This window comes from Balaenoptera physalus, assembly GCF_965194825.1.
Source record: "Balaenoptera physalus genome assembly, chromosome: 7".
NCBI lineage: Eukaryota > Metazoa > Chordata > Mammalia > Artiodactyla > Balaenopteridae > Balaenoptera > Balaenoptera physalus.
This window is the reverse complement of record NC_138886.1, coordinates 6,262,864-6,283,498: the sequence shown is the minus strand read 5'-3', so window position 1 is coordinate 6,283,498 and position 20,635 is coordinate 6,262,864. Positions and strand designations below refer to the sequence as shown.

Sequence of the window (20,635 nt, the reverse complement as noted above, 5' to 3'; positions counted from 1 at the left end):
GCGGGAGGGGGCGGGACTGCACGCCGGGGGCGGGGTCGGCCTGACAGCTCGCGCACGCGCGCGCCCCGCCCCCGGCCCCGGCCCCACCTCCCCCTAGGCGCCCTCCGCCCCGCCCGCGTGGTCCGGGGGTCCGGAAGGACCCGGAGGGAGGAGGGGGCACCGCCGGGACTTGGAGGCCCGGACCTTTCCCCCGCACCCCACTACCGATTTTTTTTTATTACTTATTAGCAACCACACTCTCTGCTCTTAGGACAACCACTCGCCTTTGAACATAGCCGGCCCCGGTTATTACGGGTGCTCTGCAGAGGCCTGAGGTTGCTCCCCTGCGCCGAGCGCCGCTTTGAATTTCAGGACCATACTTTTCCCTGGCAGCCATTCACACCGACCGGAGTTCGCTCGGATGGTCTTTCCCCACCGCCCGGGAACCGTGGAGGCCCGAGGAGCCTTGCAGCCTTGCGCGGTGGGAGTGGGGCCTGGTACGGTGCTGTGTGTGTACTGCACACAGAGGGACGTCGAGGCGAAGAGCGGCCAAACAGCTTTCCAACAGTGATTTCCAACTTGTTCGGCCAAGAAACTCTCAGACGTGAAATCACGTTGCCGCTTAGTGGGTAAAAGCAAAGGCGCTGGGTCCACAGATAACGCGTTTGGTTCCAATCCAGCCTCCCGCACTTACTAGCTGGGTGGCCTCCGACAATGCCTCCACCTCTAGAAGCTCAGAGCCCTCGCCTGACAAATGGAGTTATTTAATAATGTAGCCATCTTGCCGTGTGCTGGCGAGGATCAAGGAAATGAGCACCTGTTACCTGGCCTGTTGGTGGTAAACTGAGAGCTCATTTTTCAGTAGATACGGACTCCTTTTTCTCTGTATTTGGAGGGTCTACACAAATAACATTCCAGGAATGGAGAATTGCTTGAGTTCCAACTCCTTCCTCTGAATCGCTAGGCCTTTTCTCCCCAACTTTTCTTTCTTCCTCAGCTAATGCTACTGACTTTTCTGAATAACTGTGGACTCCTAAAATGGGCCCCATTTTAGAAATATTTCACAGTGATGCATCTCTCCAATCCCACTACACCCAGCCTCAACCAGCTTATCATTCTCCACGAGAGGGCGGAGCAAGGGTGGTGTTTTACTCTTGCAGATAAACCAAGTTCTACTTCCTTTGTTGGACAGAATTACAATAAATTTAAACAGTCAAAACTGTTTTGGTCTTTCTTCAGTTACAAGTTCCCTCCATCCCCTTGTTTTTAGTGTGTGTGTTTAAATATTTTGTTCTCGGTTACCAGGTCTGGGAACTCTTTACCCAAGCCTGCTAGATGTGTAACAATCAGAACTGCCATCCACTTATCTCCCAAGGTAGATTAATAGCCAGAGTGAGTTGGAGGGGTTAGAAATTCAAACAATACTGCACAGTTTAGTTGGCTATTTGGAAATGGTAAGTGAAATGCAGATCATCTAACAAGACCCTGCCTCAGTATTCACCTCAATTTCCCTTCCTACCAAGGTTTAATATTTTTTCAAGTACACTTGACTGCCTTCTAGGAGACTTCTCAAAAACAGTGACCACGTGTGAAAAGATGCTACTCAGGAGGAAAAACAACCTGCTGCTCTAAAGAAGAGAAAGAAGAGGGGACAAAGAGGAAGGGGCAGCAGAAAAAAAAAAAGAGAGAGAGACCACATTAAAAGGAAACCTTTTAAGATGAGTAAGCAGGAAATAGTTATAGGAGCCCATAAAAAGCCACAGCAGCAGAACTATATGGAACTGGGTTAATTAGACCACACTGCAAATATCTTTAACTTCATTAAGACTGGTGGTGGGCTTCCCTGGTCGCGCAGTGGTTAAGGATCTGCCTGCCAATGCAGGGAACACGGGTTCGAGCCCTGGTCCGGGAAGATCCCACATGCCGCGGAGCAACTGAGCCCGTGCGCTACAACTACTGAGCCTGTGCTCTAGAGCCCACGAGCTACAACTACTGAGCCCGTGTGCCACTACTGACACCTGCGCGCCTAGAGCCCATGCTCCACAACAAGAGAAGCCACCACAATGAGAAGCCCGTGCATCGCAATGAAGAGTAGCCCCCGCTCGCCACAACTAGAGAAAGCCTGCGCGCAGCAACAAAGACCCAACACAGCCAAAAACAAATAAATAAATAAATTTATATTAAAAAAAAAAAAGACTGCTGGTAACTGAAAAAGGTTTGAAAGTATCAGAATCTCCAAGAAATAAAAGAAAAAAACACCACTGATTTTAAAACAATGGAAGCCAACAGGATTCAGGATAAAGAGAAATAAGCCAGCAGAGAAAAACATAAATACAGCACAGTATTTTTTAGGGTGAACTAAATCCACTTCAGTTTCCCTTATAATAAAAGGGAGTGAGTTTTAAAAATTCTATTAACATTACTGTGACTGACCTACTTAGGAATCAATTTTCACAAGAGGTATTGTAAACCCTGTCTATGTAAATGCTGGAATTACCTAGGTGGTCAGTCTGGGTTATATACACCTGTTTTCCCTTTCAGGAACATCTAGAGAACACTGATTTACAAAGTTATGATCTTGGCAGGTGACTATATAAATTTCCACTGAATAATCTGATCACATGGACATTATTAGCACTGAAATAATGTATCTAGACAGAGACCCTGTGTAGTTGCCATGTAGTTAGAGGTAAACAATTCTAACAGGGTCGTTTGGCAACTCTAATGCTGCTTACAAGTAATAAACATCTAATTCAGGGGCTTAGATGTACAGATATCTCTATCTAATCTATTTTAAAGAAGCTAGGTTTTGTAATTGTTCAATTGGGATCCTAGTGTTCCACTACTTATTAGGTACGTGGCCTTCTGCAAGTTACTTAAACTCTCAGAATTTCACTTAAAACAGGGACCTCACAGGTTGTTGTGAGGCTGGAAGGAGGGCGCTGGCGGTGAGCACAGGCTTTGGTGTTAGCCAGAGTGGATAGCCCTGCACAGAAAGCTCTAGAGCGTTGGTTGAATTATTTTCCTTCTCTAAGCCTCAGTCTCCTCCTCCATAAAATGGAAATAATGCTACTTTGCTCCAAAGGTTACTGCAAAGATTAAAAGAAAGAATACATGTAAAATGCTTAGCACGTGAGGGCACAAGTATTGGTTCCCTTTCCTTTCCTCTTGTTTTCTGGAGGATTTTTACTTCCTCTATCAAGTAAAGCAATCCTTTAAAGCACTTCTGATGCAGCAAGACAGATTGCCTGAACTGCAATTGATTGGTGGTTGTCTATTGGTGAAGTACTCTTCCTAATGAAATTCTCAAGATTTTTTTTTTTTTTCCTTTAAAATAGCTTCCATCAGTTTCTAGCTTTTAATTCTCCATTTGCTTATCATTCAAACTCTAGGGGAAAAAACTGAAGTGGGATAAAAGTAGGAATTCTGTGGTGAGTAGAATCTTAAAACTGCAACCAATTTTTGTACCTGACAGTGGAATTCCCCTGAAGTTCTATAAAGATGTGCCTAGGGCTTCCCTGGTGGCGCAGTGGTTGAGAGTCCGCCTGCCAATGCGGAGGACACGGGTTCGAGCCCTGGTCTGGGAAGATCCCACATGCCGCGGAGCAACTGGGTCCGTGAGCCACGACTGCTGAGCCTGCGCGTCTGGAGCCTGTCCTCCGCAACGAGAGGCCGCGATAGTGAGAGGCCCGCGCACCGCGATGAAGAGTGGCCCCCGCTTGCCACAACTAGAGAAAGCCCTCGCACAGAAACCCAACTCGCACAGAAAACCCAACACAGCCAAAAATAAAATAAATAAATAAATATTTAAAAAAAAAAAAAAAAAAAAAAAAGATGTGCCTAAAATCAGGAAAAACCAGCTGTATATGGCTGAGCCAGTTACACACTGTGCCACCAAACTGAGGAGTAATGAACTGGAAATTTTTCTCCAGCCTGCAGGACTCAAGATGTGTCAGGGCCTAGCTTCTCCAAGAAGATCACCCTCTGCAAGGAGAGGCCGTGGGCTTCCCCCATGCCCCAAGAAATGACATTTCAAGTCAAAGAACGAAAGCGACATTTGACTTCTGAGTGTGTTGCCAGACCCCAATTTGACTTTTGCTTCCCTATACTGTGTTTATAGAGGGTTTTGGTCTGAAATGTCATCCCTTTTGATAAGAAAGACAAATGGCAATCATAAGTGGAGAATATTAACCCAATAATTACATTAATCATCTCTGGAAATTTCTAAATTGATGCTAAACATTATGAATCACACTAGGTTCAAACTACCAATTCTGCTACTAGTGGCAAACTTCAGCGGATCTTGCAAAGTTAGAGGAAATAGAAAAATAAAATCCACTTGACTAAGAGGATAAGGCCGAAAGTCAGGTTTAGGAGATAGTATTTCCCGCCCCTCCAGGCCTTTTCAGTCAGTACCTCAAAGTTTAATGCCCCTTTGAAAATGCTGCCAGGGAGAGGCAGGCCTAACTTGTTCTGTTACTCAACAGGTCTGTTTCCGGTTACAGTACCATGATTATGCAAATAATCTGTTCTTGAAACTCTGAAATCATGTGCTTAAATATAAAAATATATAAATAAATATAAAATTGCCAAGATAGCAGTTTTCACAGAATTTGAGAAGCAACTGTCTAATCAATACTTCACTTTAAGTCTTTGTAATTTGTGTTCCCTTTCTTACTTCTCTCAATTCCAAGCTAATGACTGGCACAATATAGTCCTCAAATACCTGAAGAAGCTATTCCTCATAAACGTCTGGACAGATGCCATTGGTATGTGACCCTGTGAAGGTCACATAATAATTCCCAAGTGAAAAGAAGCAAGGAATAAGAACCCAGCTTTGAGCCCTTGTAAAACTGTTTCCCAGAGACTAAAAGACAAACGTCTTCTACTTTATAAACTAGTTATTACAATATTAAATAAAATTAATATTCTTCCTGATCAATCCATTTTTAGAAGCCTATTATATTCAAATTTAAAACCAGAGATTCTCAAAAATGGTACCTCACTTTAAAAAGTAAACTATAATAATACTCCAAAACACTGTAAATTGCCTTTAAAAATGAAACTGCACTTGAAAATCCCCATTTCTTTTAACAATTAGTTTCATACTGAAGTGAGAATCAGCTAACTGCCTTTGGTATTTCCTCTAGATACCTAAAAGAAAGTTATCAACTATTTTACATTTCTTTTATGTTCTTTCATACTGCTGATTGTTAAAATACTTTCTGAAAATTTCTCTTGCATTTCACTTGATAACACGCTGGTTACTCAGATTCTGGGATTTTATTTTTTGAAAATTTAAAATTATAAGAATTAAAAGAAAATAATAATAAAATTATAAGAATTAGAAAGCCATGTACGGTATAGCGCAAGAAGCGCAGATTCTGTTCTGAAGCAGATGCAGTTCCAGTCTTGGTTCTAAAGATGCTTGCCCAAAATTACCCAACTCATTGTGTGATCTTGAGCAAGTCACTTGAGTTCCTTGGATTTGTTTTCACATCTGTTAAATAAGGTGGAAGGATCTGTTGATTATCAAAGGACCCTTCCAGCCTCACATGAAATGAATTTTTTACAACAATAGCAGGACAGGGATTAAGTGCCGGGCTTTATGGGAGAGGCCTGGATGAGAGTCATTTATAAATGATCAGACCACCCTGAATAAATTAATTTATCTAACCAAGTCTTATCTTTAAAAAAGGAACAGAAATATAGATCTTATAAAGATTTTGGTCTTAAATTAGAAAATGTACATATAAAGTACTTAGCAGAATATATGGCAAACTTAATTGCTCAATAAATAGATTAACTATTATCTCCTTTGTGGATTTCCAAAACAATAAAGTTTCTTCTTCTCAGTTTCCTGTAAGATGGGGTAGTAAGATCAGATGAGAATTCTGTTCAAAGAAGTAAGGTTGCATATTCACAATAGATGGCTAAGGATATGAGGTTGGAGAAAGAAGTAAACAACCAAATAGTAAACATTGCCTTTCTAGCTTCTCGGCTACACCTTAGTACCCTGTTTTTTTTCTTGCAGAGGGTGTGACAGAACCTGTACTGGTTTTTGACTCAAGGGAAGAATTCATAGATTCATGACTTTTACTACTATGATTGCACAGCTAAAAGATCTAGGACCCTCCCTCCTCTATTCTGTACTTTCCCAACTGATTCTTTTTAACCTGAGTACAGCACTTTAGCTCCATTTAAATACATGATGTTAATTTCAGTTCCTAGGTCCAGTTAAAAACGAAGAATCTGATTCTGTCATAAAACACATTAGTACACTGATAGTCACTCAGTATTGGGATTCCTGGTGGTTTTTATTTTCTCCTCTTTTGCTTAAATGATTGCACACAAAGAGCATGCATTATTTGTGTGGCAAGAAAAACAAAAACAAACCAAAAAAAACCTCAAAAAACTAAAAACTAAATAAACCTAGCTAGTCTATTGGCAATTTTAATAAGCACGTTCTTCTATAACTCCTTGATAAAAAATAGTTGAGTTCAAGGCAACCAGCTACTGAATCCTTCCCTTAAAGATCTCCTTACATAAATTAAAAAATAAATAATAAATAATAAAGAAAAAAAGATCTCCCTACAAATCCCAAAGATAAGAGGCAAAGGAAGTTTCCACACAGAATTAAAAGATTCATACTCTAGTGGTCGGATAAACTAGCATGAAGCAATATAACATAGTATTTAGTAGTTTCCACGTGATTCCCAGTTCAACCTGGAACAAATGACTTAATTTCTTAGAGCTTCAGTTTGCTTACCGGTAAAGGGGGATAATGCTTATACCTACCTCCTATCTCATCAGATTGTTCCAAGGATTAAATGCAAAAATGCACACAAAAGGTCTAACGAAGTGCCTGATAAGGGCTCAATAAATTCCTATCACTACAACCACTTCGTCAAAAATTTCAGTGTGAAGAGCCTCAAAAAACCCAAAGGACTAAAGACAAGCCACGAACTTGGCATTTTCCACCGAGTCAACGCTGCTCGGGAAATCAGTCCCATCAACGGCCAGGCACCCTGGAGGTACCCCCACCCTTGGAAAGCGGGGTGCCTCGGTGGGCCGGGTCGCGCAGGCCCAAGGTCGCTTTCCAAGCTCCGCCGGGCGGAGGCGACGACCGGGCTGGTCCTGACCAGCGACTGCTGCCATGGCAACCGCCACAGGGTCCCCCAATGAAGGCGCCACCTCTTCTGGCTAAACCTAAAGTCCTCACAGCGGAGGCCAACTGAACGGCCTCGAAGTGGCCAGCTTAGGCCTCTAGGCGACTTCCCCGGCCCCACAGTCCAGGAAAAAGGCCACAGTTCCCGCGCCGCTGCCGCGGAGGCCCTGAGCCCTCCTTCCAGGCCCTTCCGGCGGCCGCCGTCCTTTAACCCCCGGAAGTGGGCGGGAGAGGAAGCGGCTGGTGATGCTGGAACAAATATGGCCGCCCCGGCGTCCGTCGGCTCCTCGGGCTCCCGCAGTCCTCGGCCGCCCGCCGGCCTTCGGCTGTTCCCCCTACTGGGGCTGCTGCAGCTGCTGACCGAGCCTGGCCTGGGCCGCGTCCACCACCTGGCGCTCAAGGTAAGGCCGACCGGGGCCGGGTAGGAGCGGGCCGGGGGCCGGAGGCCGCGGCCACTCCCGGGGGCTGGGGGCTACTTTGGCCCAGAGGAGGGGGGGGGGTGGTCTGTGAGCGTTTGGGTTCCCGCCCTTTTTCCCGGGCGCGGCCTTCCTCCGAGAGGGGTCTGTTGGGAACTGTGGGAATGGCGGGAGTCCTCGGTCTGTCTGGAAAGGGTAGGAAGATTCGAGCTGAGAGAGGGGAAGGGGCTGAACTGCGGCGTAACCCCGAAGGACTCCGGAGGCCGCGCTTGCAGTCCCTGCTGGTTTCCCTAGCTTCCTTGCCGACAGCAACCTGCTTTTCCTCCTTCCTTGTCACCTCCAACTTTTATGCCCCACTTCGCTTGTCCGCGGTCCCCACTTGTCTATGCCCTTGTACTTGGCAGAACCTTTGCCTCAATTTCCTGGTTCGGCTTCGGGCGCACTCTGGACCGATCAAAGCGGGAATCTCCAGGAGGAATTTCAAATCTCGCTTGAAATACGTGACCGGAAATTTAAACCCAACGTTTAAAATATGTTTCTAATTAGAGGGCCTGCCTTTTTATCTCTCGCTCCTGTCATTGTCTGTCTAGGGAAGAGATTTATGATAGGCCTAGAATGATCCCTTGGATCTTGCTTTATAACTCAAAACATGCCTCCAGGCGATTCAGCAGGTTAATAGATCTGGAAAGTAGAAAAATAAATCGTTATGACTCAAAGCCTTGTGCATTGTTTTCATAATATACAATTTTCTTAGAAGTGTGGGATTGTAGAAAGTTTGTCTTATTAAAACAGTACTTTAACAAAGCATTGTATTTTGTGAATGTACAGTTTAAAGAATACAGAATCTGGATTTAAAAACCTGGCCAGACCCATACTCCATACCCTGGCTATCAGTTGTTTGTAAATAAAATGTATACTGATTAAAATGGTTCTCAACCGCAGGAAGCCAAGTGAGACTTGGCTCCTTTTGGGAATCTGCTGAAAGGTATTGAATCTCTCCCCAGAAAATGCAGGTAGAAATGTACGCAAAACTTTCTTGGAATTTCTAGGGCTTTATAATCCTGCGGAAGCTTATCCATAGGCCCTAGTCCCCAGGTTTATGACTCCAAGAGATGAACTCCTAAAATTCTTTCACTTTATAGTTTGGGATCATGAGTCTTAGATGAAGTCATGCAACTGAGTTTATGTAGTTTATAAATTAGAGACAAAGCTAATACTAGAACACACTGGATCATGTCTCTTGGCTTTGGGCATTTCTAAAATTAAAGTGTCAGATGGGCAACATCAGTAGGTAAATACTGACAATATTGGTATAGAGGAAAAAGTATACTATCCTCAGTGGTAGCAGCAACCCGAGTTGGTGTAATTCTGGTGATTGATTTCTCCATATTGTGCTAAATTAATTAATATTTTTCATCTTTGTAATTGTTTCTCAAGTACCGTGGTGCCCTTTCCATAGTCAATACTGTAGTTGCTCCTTTTCTCTTAAAGTAAACAGTATGGCGTTTTGCCCAAGGAAATGGAAATCACCTGAAGAGAGCCTGTCAGAGCGCAGCATTAGATTATCTTCTTTTGCTTGAGACTGAGAGAAATAGGAGAATTTCAACCATACACCAAATAGACAGAATAGTATAGTGAACTCCCATGTAGCTGTCACCCAGCCTCAGTAACCATTAACCAGTGGCTAATTCTGCCGTTTCCCCACACAAATCACTTCTCACTTGCATTCTTTATTATTTAATTAGAAACAAGTCTTTTTTTCATTTTTTATAAAGTTGTCTCATCCCATGCTACATTTTCCATCATTCTTCTGGTTTTCTCAGTCTTCTCAAATTTCTTCTCTTTTGTTCTTTCTTTAGATTCCTTAACTTTCTGAAACAACTTTATTGAGGCATAGTTTATATACATTAAAATTAACCCATTTTAAGTGTACAATTCAGTGATTGTTAGTAAATTTACTGAGTTGTGCATCTATCACCACTGTTCAGCCATAGAACATTTCCATCACCTCTGTAAGATCCCTTGTGTTGCTTTACAGTTAATTCCTGTTCCCACCTCCAGCCCCAGACAACCACTAATCTACTTTCTGTCTCTGTAGATTTGCCCTTTCTGGATATTTCATGTAAATGGAATCACACAGTATGTGATCTTTTGTGTGTGGCTTCTTTTATTTATGTTGTTGAGGTTCATACATGTTGTACTGTGTATTAGTAATTCATTCCTTTCAATGGCTGACTACTATTCCATTGTATGCATATACCACCTTATGCTCAGCCATTCACCAGTGATGGACATTTGGGTTTCCTTTTTTGGCTATTGTGAATAATATTGCTGCAAACATTCACACGCAAGTCTTTGTGGGGACATATGTTTTCATTTTGGGGGGTGATAGCTAGGAGTGGAGTAGAATTGCTGGGTCAGATGGTGGATCTGTATTTAACTTCTTAAGAAACTGCCAAAGCACTTTCAAAGTGACTATACCATCTTACAGTCCCACCAGAAATTTGTGAGGGTTCTCCTGTCTACATATTGTGCCAACATTAGTACTTCTTACGTTATTTTAGAGTGAATCAAAGTCATCATGTTGTTTGATCCATAAATATTTCAGTATGTACCTATAAGAAACAGGGACTCTTTCAAAAACATAACTACAATGCCATTATAACAAAAAAGAAGTTAATCTTTAATATCATGAAATACCAAATCAGGTTCAAATTTCCATTGGTCATAAATGGATTTAAACTTTTTAAAAATCAGAATCTAAATATTGTCCTTACAGTATGATTGGTTAATATGTCTCTTAAGTCTCTCTTGATCTAGGGGATCTCATTCCTCCAAGCACCCCTGTACTGGATTTTGCTGATTATTTCCTTGTGGTGTAATTTAGTATGTTCATCTATCCTTCATCCTATGTGGCCTAGATATGCTGGATCGTGTGTGTGTGTATTTAAGAAAAGCTAGAAATTCAGGCTTTTATGTGAAATTAGCTAGCAACTAACTCAAATTTAAAAACGAAAACAAAACACGGTGTTGGCCAACTACAACACATTTGTGGGCCAGTCTAAGTCAGTGGACTGCCAGTTGGAGAGCTGTTTAAAATATAGAAGTGGCTAGGTAAGTGACCATCAGCTAGCTCAGTTAAATGTTACTGTATTTATTTTCTAAATTCAGTTTGTGAGAAAAACTAAACTGAAGTATCGTTGCTCCACTTGCTTTATATTTGAAAGCAGTTTAAAATATGAAGTTATTGAGGAACATAAAACACTTCTTGTGTTCTAATATTTAGTACAAAGAGCAGAATTGTATTCTAGTATTTAGTGAAAAGTTTAAAACAACTTTTTTAAAAAAGGAGAAAATACACTGAAATGGTAGTTGTCTTTAAGAATTATGGGAATTTTTTTTCTTATTTCATCTCCAGAGCTGACCTTTCTTCTGAGCTCTGGACAAGTATATCCGATTTCTTAACCCCCGTTTCCACTTAGATGTCTCATAAGCACCTCTGTATGTTAGAAACCAACCTGACCTCCCACTCCCTTCACCCTCAACCTATATGTACTCTTTCTCTAGTTTTTCTTTTCTTAGTATCTGGGACCACCAGCTGCTCATTTTCTCAAGTCAGAAATCTTTTATTCTTATCTTCTCATCACCACGTTCCATATATGTGTGTTCTAAATAAATAGATCTCCAATCCATTCACTGCTGTCTCTCATCACCACTGTGACTGCTGGGTCTAGGCCATCCTCATATCTCTTGGACCAGGGCGGTCTCCTCATACCTGGTGTCCTAGCATTACTCCAGTTCGTATTTTGTTTTGTCGCTGGAATGATCTTCCTAAAAGCCAAAGCCAGTCGTGTCAGTCCCCTTTTAAGCCCATCAGTGGCACCCTGGTCCCCTCAGGGGGAACTCAAAACCCCTAGACCACCAGTCTTTCTGTTAGCCAGCCTCCTCTCTAGTCTCATTGCCCTTCCTTTCTTTAGTTTCTTAGTTCATGTGTGTGCAGCTTGGTGAATTTTTTTAATGACTGAATGTACCCACGTAACCAGCACCCAGGTCAAGAAGCTGGACATTACTAGCACACCAGAAGCCCCCCTGGTTTTCTCTTCCAGTCACTAAAAGTCTTGAAATAACCAACACACACCTAAACGAGGAGGGGAGAGGTCTTGTCCTGCTCAGTTTTGTACTGTAAGGCCATACAGTACTGTAGTGGGGATCAAGCAGACCGATGGGGCAGAATAGGAAGCACAGATAAGAGACTTATGTCAACCTGAGAACTTGATGTGCAGTAGAGGGGGCATCATAGGGCAGTGGAAGTTAGGACAGATTGCTCTCAAGTGGTCTTAGGATAAGTAGCTGGCTCTCCATGGGGGCGGGGGGGAGCAGGGAATAGATGCCTACCCTACAAAAAATGTATATTCTGCGTGAATTAAAGACCAAAATGTGAAAACAGAAACTCTAAAACTTTTAGAATAACATATCGTGAATATTCTATGACTTTGGAATAGAGAACGATGTTTTTTAAAAGACATTTAAAAATACTATCGGGAATAAAGATTGATGGTTTTTTTTTTTTTTATTGAAATATAGTTGATTTACAATGTTGTGGTAATTTCTGCTGCACAGCAAAGTGACTCAGTTATACACGTATATATTCTTTTTCATATTCTTTTCCATTATGGTTTATCACAGGATATTGAACAGAGTTCCCTGTGTTATACAGTAGAATCTTGTTGTTTATCCATCCTATACTATATAATAGTTTGGATCTGCTAATCACAGACTCCCAGTACTTCCCTCCCCCACCCCCCGGTAGGTTTTTTGAAGGAGAAAAGTATCAGGAATAAGAATCAATACGTTTTCTCCTTCAAAATGTAAAAAGACTTATATAACAAAAGAAAAAAAAGAGACTGGGAGAAGATACTTGCAGTATAAAAATCAAAGATTAGTAGCCAGAATATATGAAGAACTTAAAATAAAATCCAGGGACTTCCCTGGTGGCACAGTGATTAAGAATCTGCTTGCCAGTGCAGGGGACACGGGTTCGATCCCTGGTCCGGGAAGATCGCACATGCTGCGGGGCGACTAAGCCCGCGAGCCACAGCTACTGAGCCCGTACACCGCAACAAGAGAAGCCACTGCAAGGAGAAGCGCGCGCACCGCAACGAAGAGTAGCCCCTGTTCACCACAACTAGAGAAAGCCCATGCACAGCAACAAAGACCCAGTGCAGCCAAACATAAATAATAAATAAATAAATAAATATTTAAAAAATCTAAAAGGAAAATGGACATATGATATTTTATTTTTTAATTTTTTTAAAATTTTATTATTTTATTTTTGGCTGCGTTGGGTCTTCGTTGCTGTGTGCGGGCTTTCTCTGTTTGCGGTGAGTGGGGGCTACTCTTCGTTGCGGTGTGCGGGCTTCTCATTGCGGTGGCTCCTCTTGTTGCAGAGCACAGGCTCTAGGCGCCTGGGCTTCAGTAGTTGTGGCACGTAGGCTCAGTAGTTGTGGCTCGCGGGCTCTAGAGTGCAGGCTCGGTAGTTGTGGCACATGGGCTTAGTTGCTCCGCGGCATGTGGGATCTTCCCGGACCAGGGCTCGACCCTTGTCCCCTGCATTGGCAGGCGGATTCTTAACCACTGCGCCACCAGGGAAGCCCGGACATATGATATTTTAAAAAAAGCATTTCACAGAAGAAAAACCCAAATGGCTGATAAACCTAGATGAGGTGCTCAAACTCATGAAGTACCAGGAAATGCAAATTCGGTCAACATCAGCCTTGATTTTCCCCAAAACTGGGAAAAATGAAATGTTTGATGACATCAAGTTTCAGTAAGGATGTAAGGAAACTTTCATATACTTTGGGGATCCATTTGGCAATTTCTAGTAAAATTGAAAATGTGCCATCTAGATATATATATACCCTCAATCCCCACACACATAATGCATAAGATATGTACAGGGAATGTTCATAACAGCATTGTCACAGCAGAAGATTGGGAATTAACCTGAATGCACAAGTAATGCTTTGGGGAAATGGATATACTGTGATGTACATAATGATGGAACACAAGCAGATAAAGTGAGGAACTAGAGCATATTCAATGTATCAACACAGGTAGGTGCTCAAAGAATACACAGTTGTCTGAAAATGCAAGTTGTCAGACATACACATACACTGTGACACAGTTTATCCAAATTTTAAAAACATAGCAATGCTATATGATGTTTATGGTTATGGATATGTCCAGTGAAAAATAGAAGCGCACTTAACCAATTCATGAGCTTGGAAAGCGATGGTGGAGGGGAGTAGGATTCGGTAGAGGTACAAAGGCACTTCACCTTGTCAATGAAGTTCTGTTCTTTTCCTCCTTCCCGCCCTCCCTTCCTGTGGCTCTGAAGCAACTGTAATACAGACATTTGGTAATTGTAGGGAGTGGGTAGACAGATATTTGTTGCTATTCCTTTTACTGTTCTACAGCTAGGGGTATTGTGAGTCTTATGAGGGCACGGCTCGCTTGTCTCACTGACCATCGATTGCGCAGGGCCTGACACAGATGAGGATTCAGGAAGAGTATGTTGAGTGAAGAAATGGATGTGTGTCTGTGTTCCAGATTTTCTAAAATGAGCGCTTACTACTGGAAAAAGTATGGTTGCCAATGTTTATAAAAATACAAGTTCTCTGCACCTGGGTGGTGGGCTTGTGAGTGCTTAGTACGTGGCTGATCTTGTTTTAGATGCCACCAAACAGCAAGATTATAAATTATGGCTCTGTACTTTTCTGTTTTGTTTGGTTAGTACCACTGAAAAGCTACAATGACTGAAAAATGTGTTTTAAATATTCTTAGATGTAAAAGGAAAACACCAAACTATTATTATTAGTTTATACCTGAGTGGTAAGGTTGTAGCTACTTTTCTGTACTTTTTCAATTTCATTTTCTGTGAGCATGTGCAAGTTTTATAATTCAAAATAAATGATATTAAAATAAAACAGAGATTAGAGGGAAATCTCCAAATTCTGAATAGTTTTCACAAGGTGGTGAAACAGTAGTGACTCGGGGGCAGGGGAGAACTTTGATTCTTTTTTCCCTAATATAGTTGTCTTTTTTTTTTTTTGGCCACAGCATGTGGGATCTTAGTTCCCCGACCAAGGATCGAACCCGTGCCCCCTGCGATGGAAGCACAGAGTCCTATCCACTGGACCGCCAGGAAATTCCCCGTTTATAATTTTTAAAAATTAAATTTGATTACAGAAACTATCCTATTCACTCTGGAAGTCAAATAAAAATGATTTTTTTGAATACAGTACTTCATTTTCAGAGGCATAGTTTACAGAAAACCCAAAATTTTTTTGCTTGGGTAAAGTGTAGGTTAGAACAACAGAAGTTACAATTACCTTTCGTAAGACATTTGAGGGAGTCAAATAGTATTTAGTATATGACAAGTAAGTTTGCTTTTTGGTGACGTAAGAGCTTTTCTGTTACGCGTCCTAGTCCTTGCTGTTCCCCGTCCCCTTAGTTGGATTCTTCCGAGTTAACCACTGGTTCCATTTGGTGTGTCCCTTCCCCGTTAAGGTCTTCATATACACATTTCCCACACACATGTTTCTTTCTTTTCTTTGTTTGGTGTAATCACTTTATAACATCTAAGTCAGGTCAGGGTGTGTGCAGAGCTCTTCGATGACTTCTAAGCCGATGTCCAGCCGTCCTGGCCTCTTGCACTCCTCCGTCCACAGGGCACAGGTTCACCTGAGGGTGGCACTCCTGGGTGCCGAGGCCCAAGTGCCCTTCCTCTTGATGCCTGCAGGCTGATGGCCAGCTCCTCTCGGTCCCTGTTCAAAGATGCCTTCCCAGGGAAGCTTTCTCTGAGCAGCCTCGCTTGGGTGGCAGTCCTGCACGCCCTCCTCCTCTCCCTTCCCTGCTGTATTTCTCTGTGGCGCTTATCACCGTTGAGCAGACCGTGTCTTATACTGTTTATTTGTTCTTATCTGTCTGTCTCTCCTAGAATGTAAGCTCAGCGAGAGAGGCCTTTTTGTTCATTTTTTCAGTGTTTTGTTCTCAAAACCTAGAGCAGTGCCCGTAGGTACTCAATAAATACTTGTTGAATGAATGAACTTTTTCATTTATTAGTTGTGGACATTTAAAAAATGTTAGTATATATATGGGTCTACTTCCTTCTATTTAACTACTACAGTAATATTCATTGTAAGAGGGACTCACCATTTCTAAAAATCATTCTTTTGTTGATGGAAGTTTATAGTGTATTTTTACTGCTTGATTTTAGCTATTATAAACAAAGCTGCTATGAATATTCTTGTCATATATCTTTGTGTATTTCTGTGGGGTAGATTCCTAGGAAAGGTACCAAATAGCCCTCTATAAAGGTTTTATCAATTTGCACTCCAGCAGTAGAGTATGAGCATGTTCAGAGTGTGCAGTTACCCACATACTCCACAGCACATTATGTCTTAGCTTGTGCCAGCCTGATACGGAAGAGGTGACATCTTGTTTTAAGCTGACTGTTGGTGAGGTTCAGGATCTCAGCGTGTTTATTAGCCCCCTGCTGTCTTTTAATTTCAGATCTTCTCTGTAGACCAGAAATTTTAGGAAAACTTATTTCAGTAAGAATATACTTTTCAGTGTATATGTGTTCTTAAATGCTGGTAAAGCGTTTGTGGTGGGAAAAATAAAGTTGCATGCAAACAGAAAACATGAAGAAGAGAAAAAAAATTGCACCCATAATTAAGACCCAAAACTTCACTTTTTAAAAAATAAATTTATTTATTTAATTTATTTTTATTTTTGGCTGTGTTGTGTCTTCATTACTGCGCATGGGCTTTCTCTAGTTGCAGCAAGCGGGAGCTACTCTTTGTTGCAGTGCGTGGGCTTCTCATTGCGGTGGCTTCTCTTGTTGCGGAGCACGGGCTCTAGGCACGTGGACTTCAGTAGTAGTTGTGGCACGCGAGCTCAGTAGTTGTGGCTTGCAGGCTCTAGAGCGCAGGCTCAGTATTTGTGGCACACGGGCTTAGTTGCTCCACAGCATGTGGGATCTTCCCGGACCAGGGCTCAAACCCGTGTCCCCTGCATTGGCAGGTGGATTCTTAACCACTGCGCCACTAGGGAAGCCCCAAAACTTCACATTTTAAATAAACTTTTTGGGTAAATTTTTGGCTTAGAATTTCAACAATCTTAAAGTTTTAATTTTACAAAGTAGTTTCTTGCAAATAAGAACAAACCTTTCAGGGGACTTCCTTGGTGGTCCAGTGGGTAAGACTCCGCACTCCCAATGCAGGGGGCCCAGGTTGGATCCCTGGTCGGGGAACTAGATCCCGCATGCATGCTGCAACTAGGATCCGGTGTGCTGCAGCTAAGACCTGGCACAGCATGCATGCATGCACGCATAAATAAATAAATAAACAAATATATTTATTTATTTACCAAAAAAAATCTTTCAGAATAATCTGAAATAATCCAGAATAATCTGATGCTGCCTTTTTTTCTGAGATCCTCTATGATAAATTAAGTATACATTAATTCAGATGGCTTCATCATCAAACTAATGCTTATTTCTTTGTTTGAACTAGTACTTTTGAGATTATAACTGTGGGCCAATTATGTTTCCACCAACTTCAGATAATATAAATCTACTAAGGAAGGCCAGGAAAAAATATAAGTTTTTACAAAAATCAACCATATAAATATGTACCTGGGAACAGTCCTGTATTTTGTTCTGGTAACCTTGACTTCTCATGAGTGAACAAATTCATTTAATTAACTTGATAAGCAGTTTACTGTGATTAGGAATATAACTTGTTTTTAAGGTTATTTTTTTATTCCTCCCCTATATGGGGAGGAATGTAAGGGAACAAAATTGACCACAAGTTGATGGCTTGAAACTTTCTATAATAAAAAAGTTTTAAAACAAACAAAAGACATACTGTTTATTTGGTTGTAAAAAGTATTAATTTTCTTTTTTTCTTTTTCGGCCGCACCATGCGGCATGTGGGATCTTAGTTCCCCGACCAGGGATTGAACCCGCATCTCCTGCATTGGAAGGCAGATTCTTTACCACTGGACCACCAGGGAAGTCCCTGTAAAAAGTATGAGATGGATAGGAGCACAGGTTTGGGTTTTAAACAAACCTGAGTTAGAATACTGGCTTTGCCAGCTATTAACATTACGATTTTAAGCAAGTTTTACCACTCTGAGCCTCATCTGTAAAATGGGCATAACAACACCTGCCTCACAATGTTGTAATGAGTGAATGGTGATAGAGTTCTTCCTAGCACAGTACAAGGTCAAATGTTTGTGATCTCTGTGATCCTTGGAGAAACAGACAAACCTTACTGCTGGTTCAGTGCTGATGGAAATGATTGAGTGGGCTTTGAAAATGTAATTAAATCTTCATTGCTTGTGTCAGATATTGTCATCTTCACCCCGCTTTGGCAACTCCTTGCCTTGCCTCCTTTTACTTTGTCACTCTGCCATCAAGACACTGACATTGCTGCCTCTTAACTGGGAGAGTATCTGGAGGGACAGATGTGAGTGCTGAGGCTTCTCTCTTCCCCTCTCACACCCCATCCCCAGATGTTGCCTGTAGCACTCTGGCTGTAGCACTTACAGTGGGCGGGATGTTCATCCCAGGGCCCCCAGATTTCTGGCTTCCTTGTGGTAGAAGGAGAGGTTTCCTTGTTCCTGGACAGTTAGGCCTGGCTGTTGGAGATTTTTTTTGAGACTGAGTGTTTATCACTTCTTGGGCCTCAGCCCTTAGGGGTGTTTTGTAAATATTGGTTTATTTACATTGAATTAAATCAAAGTTGAATGAGTGGTTAGAATGTTTGACCTTCCTGGTTACTTTCAATCTCAAAGTTTGTGTGTCTATGATTTGTATAGTGAAATACAGTTTACAAAGTCACTTCCATACGTATCTTATTTGATATGGTGACATGATAGCTTAAAATGGAGTGTCAGAGGTTAGATTAGGCGAGGGTCCTGCAGTTATTACTGGCAAACGGTAATACTTAGAAATAACGATTGATTTTTTTTTTTTGTAATTACAGATTAACACATGGTCTTTGTTAGAAATTTAGGAAATATAGAAAAGTATGAAGAAAAAATTGCTACCCACCATCCCACTGGTACTAACCTTTTCATGGTTTGATGAATTTCTTTCAAATCCTTTATAAATAATTGTAAATATATATACCTTTTAATTTTTTAAAACAAATTTAGCTCTTACTGTATATAGTTTGTTTCTGTTCTTTGCATTTAATATTTTTTCTAGCTTTATTGAGGTATAATTGACAAATAAAAATTGTATGTATTTAAGACATACAATGTGTGTGTATGTTTGTGAATAGTTAAGATTTACTCTCTTAGCAGATTTCAAGTATACAGTATTGTTTTTTTTTAATAAATTTATTTATTTATTTATTTATTTATTTTTGGCTGCGTTGGGTCTTTGTTGCTGCGCGCGGGCTTTCTCTAGTTGCGGTGAGTGGGGGCTACTCTTCATTGTGGTGCACGGGCCTCTCATTGCGGTGGCTTCTCTTGTTGTGGAGCACAGGCCCTAGAGCGCGTGGGCTTCAGTAATTGTGGCACACGGGCTCAGTAATTGTGGCTCGTGGGCTTAGTTGCTCCGTGACACGTGGGATCTTCCCAGACCAGGGCTCGAACCCATGTCCCCTGCATTGGCAGGCGGATTCTTAACCACTGTGCCACTAGGGAAACCCCAAGTATACAGTATAGTTAAGTAGTCACCACGTTGTGCATTAAATCTGCAGAACTTACTCATCCTGCGTATCTGAAACTTTGTACCCTTTGACCAACATCTTTCCATTTCCCTCTGCCCCCAGCCTTGGTAACCACCATTCTGCTCTTTGCTTCTTAGAATTCAACTTTTTTAGGTTCCACATATAAGTGAGACTGTGCAGTATTTGTCTTTGTGTGTCTGGCTTATTTAACTTAGCGTAATATCTTCCAGGTTCATCTGTGTTGTTGCAAATGACAAGGTTTCCTTCTTTTTTAAGGCTGAAAAATAGTCCATACATGAACACACATTTTCTTTATCCATTTATCTGCTGACAGCTACTCAGATTGTTTCCATATCTTGGCTATTGTGAATAATGTTACAGCTATCTCTTCAAGATAGTGATTTTACTTCCTTTGGATTTATACCCAGAAGTGGGATTGCTGGATCATATAGAGTTGTGTGTTTTTTTTTGGCCGCACCCACGTCTTATGGGATCTTAGTTCCCTGACCAGGGATTGAACCCGGGCCACGGCACTGAAAGCAGTGAGCCCTAACCACTGGACTGCCAGGGAATTCCCTAGAGTTCTAATTTTAATTTTTTGAGGAACCTTCATACTGTTTTCCATAATGACTGGTCTAATTTACACTCCCACCAACAGTGTACAAGAGTTCCCTTGTCTCCACTCCCTCATCAACACTTGTTGTCTTTTGACTTTTTGATAATAGCCATTCTAGCATGTGTGAGGTGATATTTCATTGTGGCTTTAATTTACATTTCCCTGATGATTAGTGATATTGAGCACCTTTTATGTCTTCTTTTGAGAAATGTCTATTCAGATCCTTTATCCTTTTTTTAAAAAAATTATTTATTTATTTTTGGCTGTGTTGTGTCTTCGTTACTGCGTGCGGGCTTTCTCTAGTTGCGGCGAGTGGGCTTCTCATTGTCGTGGCTTCTCTTGTTGCGGAGCACGGGCTCTAGGCGCGCAGGCTTCAGTAGTTGTGGCACGCGAGCTTCAGTAGTTGTGACTCACGGGCTCTAGAGCTCAGGCTCAGTAGTTGTGGCGCATGGACTTAGTTGCTCTGTGGCATATGGGATCTTCCCGGGCCAGGGCTTGAACCCGTGTGCCCTGCATTGGCAGTCAGATTCTTAAGCACTGCGCCACCAGGGAAGCCCCCTTTATCCATTGTTAAATCAGGATATTTGTTTTCTTGCTGTTGAGTTGTTTGAGCTCCCTGTGTATTTTGGATATTAACCCCTTATCAGATACATGGTTTGCAAATATTTTTCCTCATTCCGTAGGTTGTCTCTTCACTCTGTTGATTGTT

General features: G+C 41.8%; 1 protein-coding gene and 1 long non-coding RNA gene across 7 annotated transcripts in view; both read left to right on the top strand.

Moving 5' to 3' along the window:
- Window positions 1-7,356: 7,356 nt before the first annotated feature.
- Window positions 7,357-20,635, top strand: part of GPR107 (G protein-coupled receptor 107) — a 102,351-nt gene continuing 89,072 nt past the window's right edge. For 4 of the 6 annotated variants that reach the window (XR_014265440.1, XM_082468155.1, XM_082468154.1 and 1 more), the window contains exon 1: window positions 7,359-7,548. Coding sequence is in view for 5 of the 6 variants with exons in the window: in XM_082468155.1 (XP_082324281.1) it covers window positions 7,408-7,548 (141 nt within the window). In the remaining variant the exon portion in view is untranslated. Of the gene's footprint in view, window positions 7,549-20,635 lie in introns of all 6 variants that reach the window. The other 2 variants (XM_082468153.1, XM_082468156.1) reach the window with 2 other exon arrangements.
- LOC309663796 lies at window positions 8,238-14,866 on the top strand. Its single transcript, XR_014265477.1, has 2 exons — window positions 8,238-14,132; window positions 14,683-14,866. It is a non-coding gene; the product is annotated as an uncharacterized lncRNA (long non-coding RNA).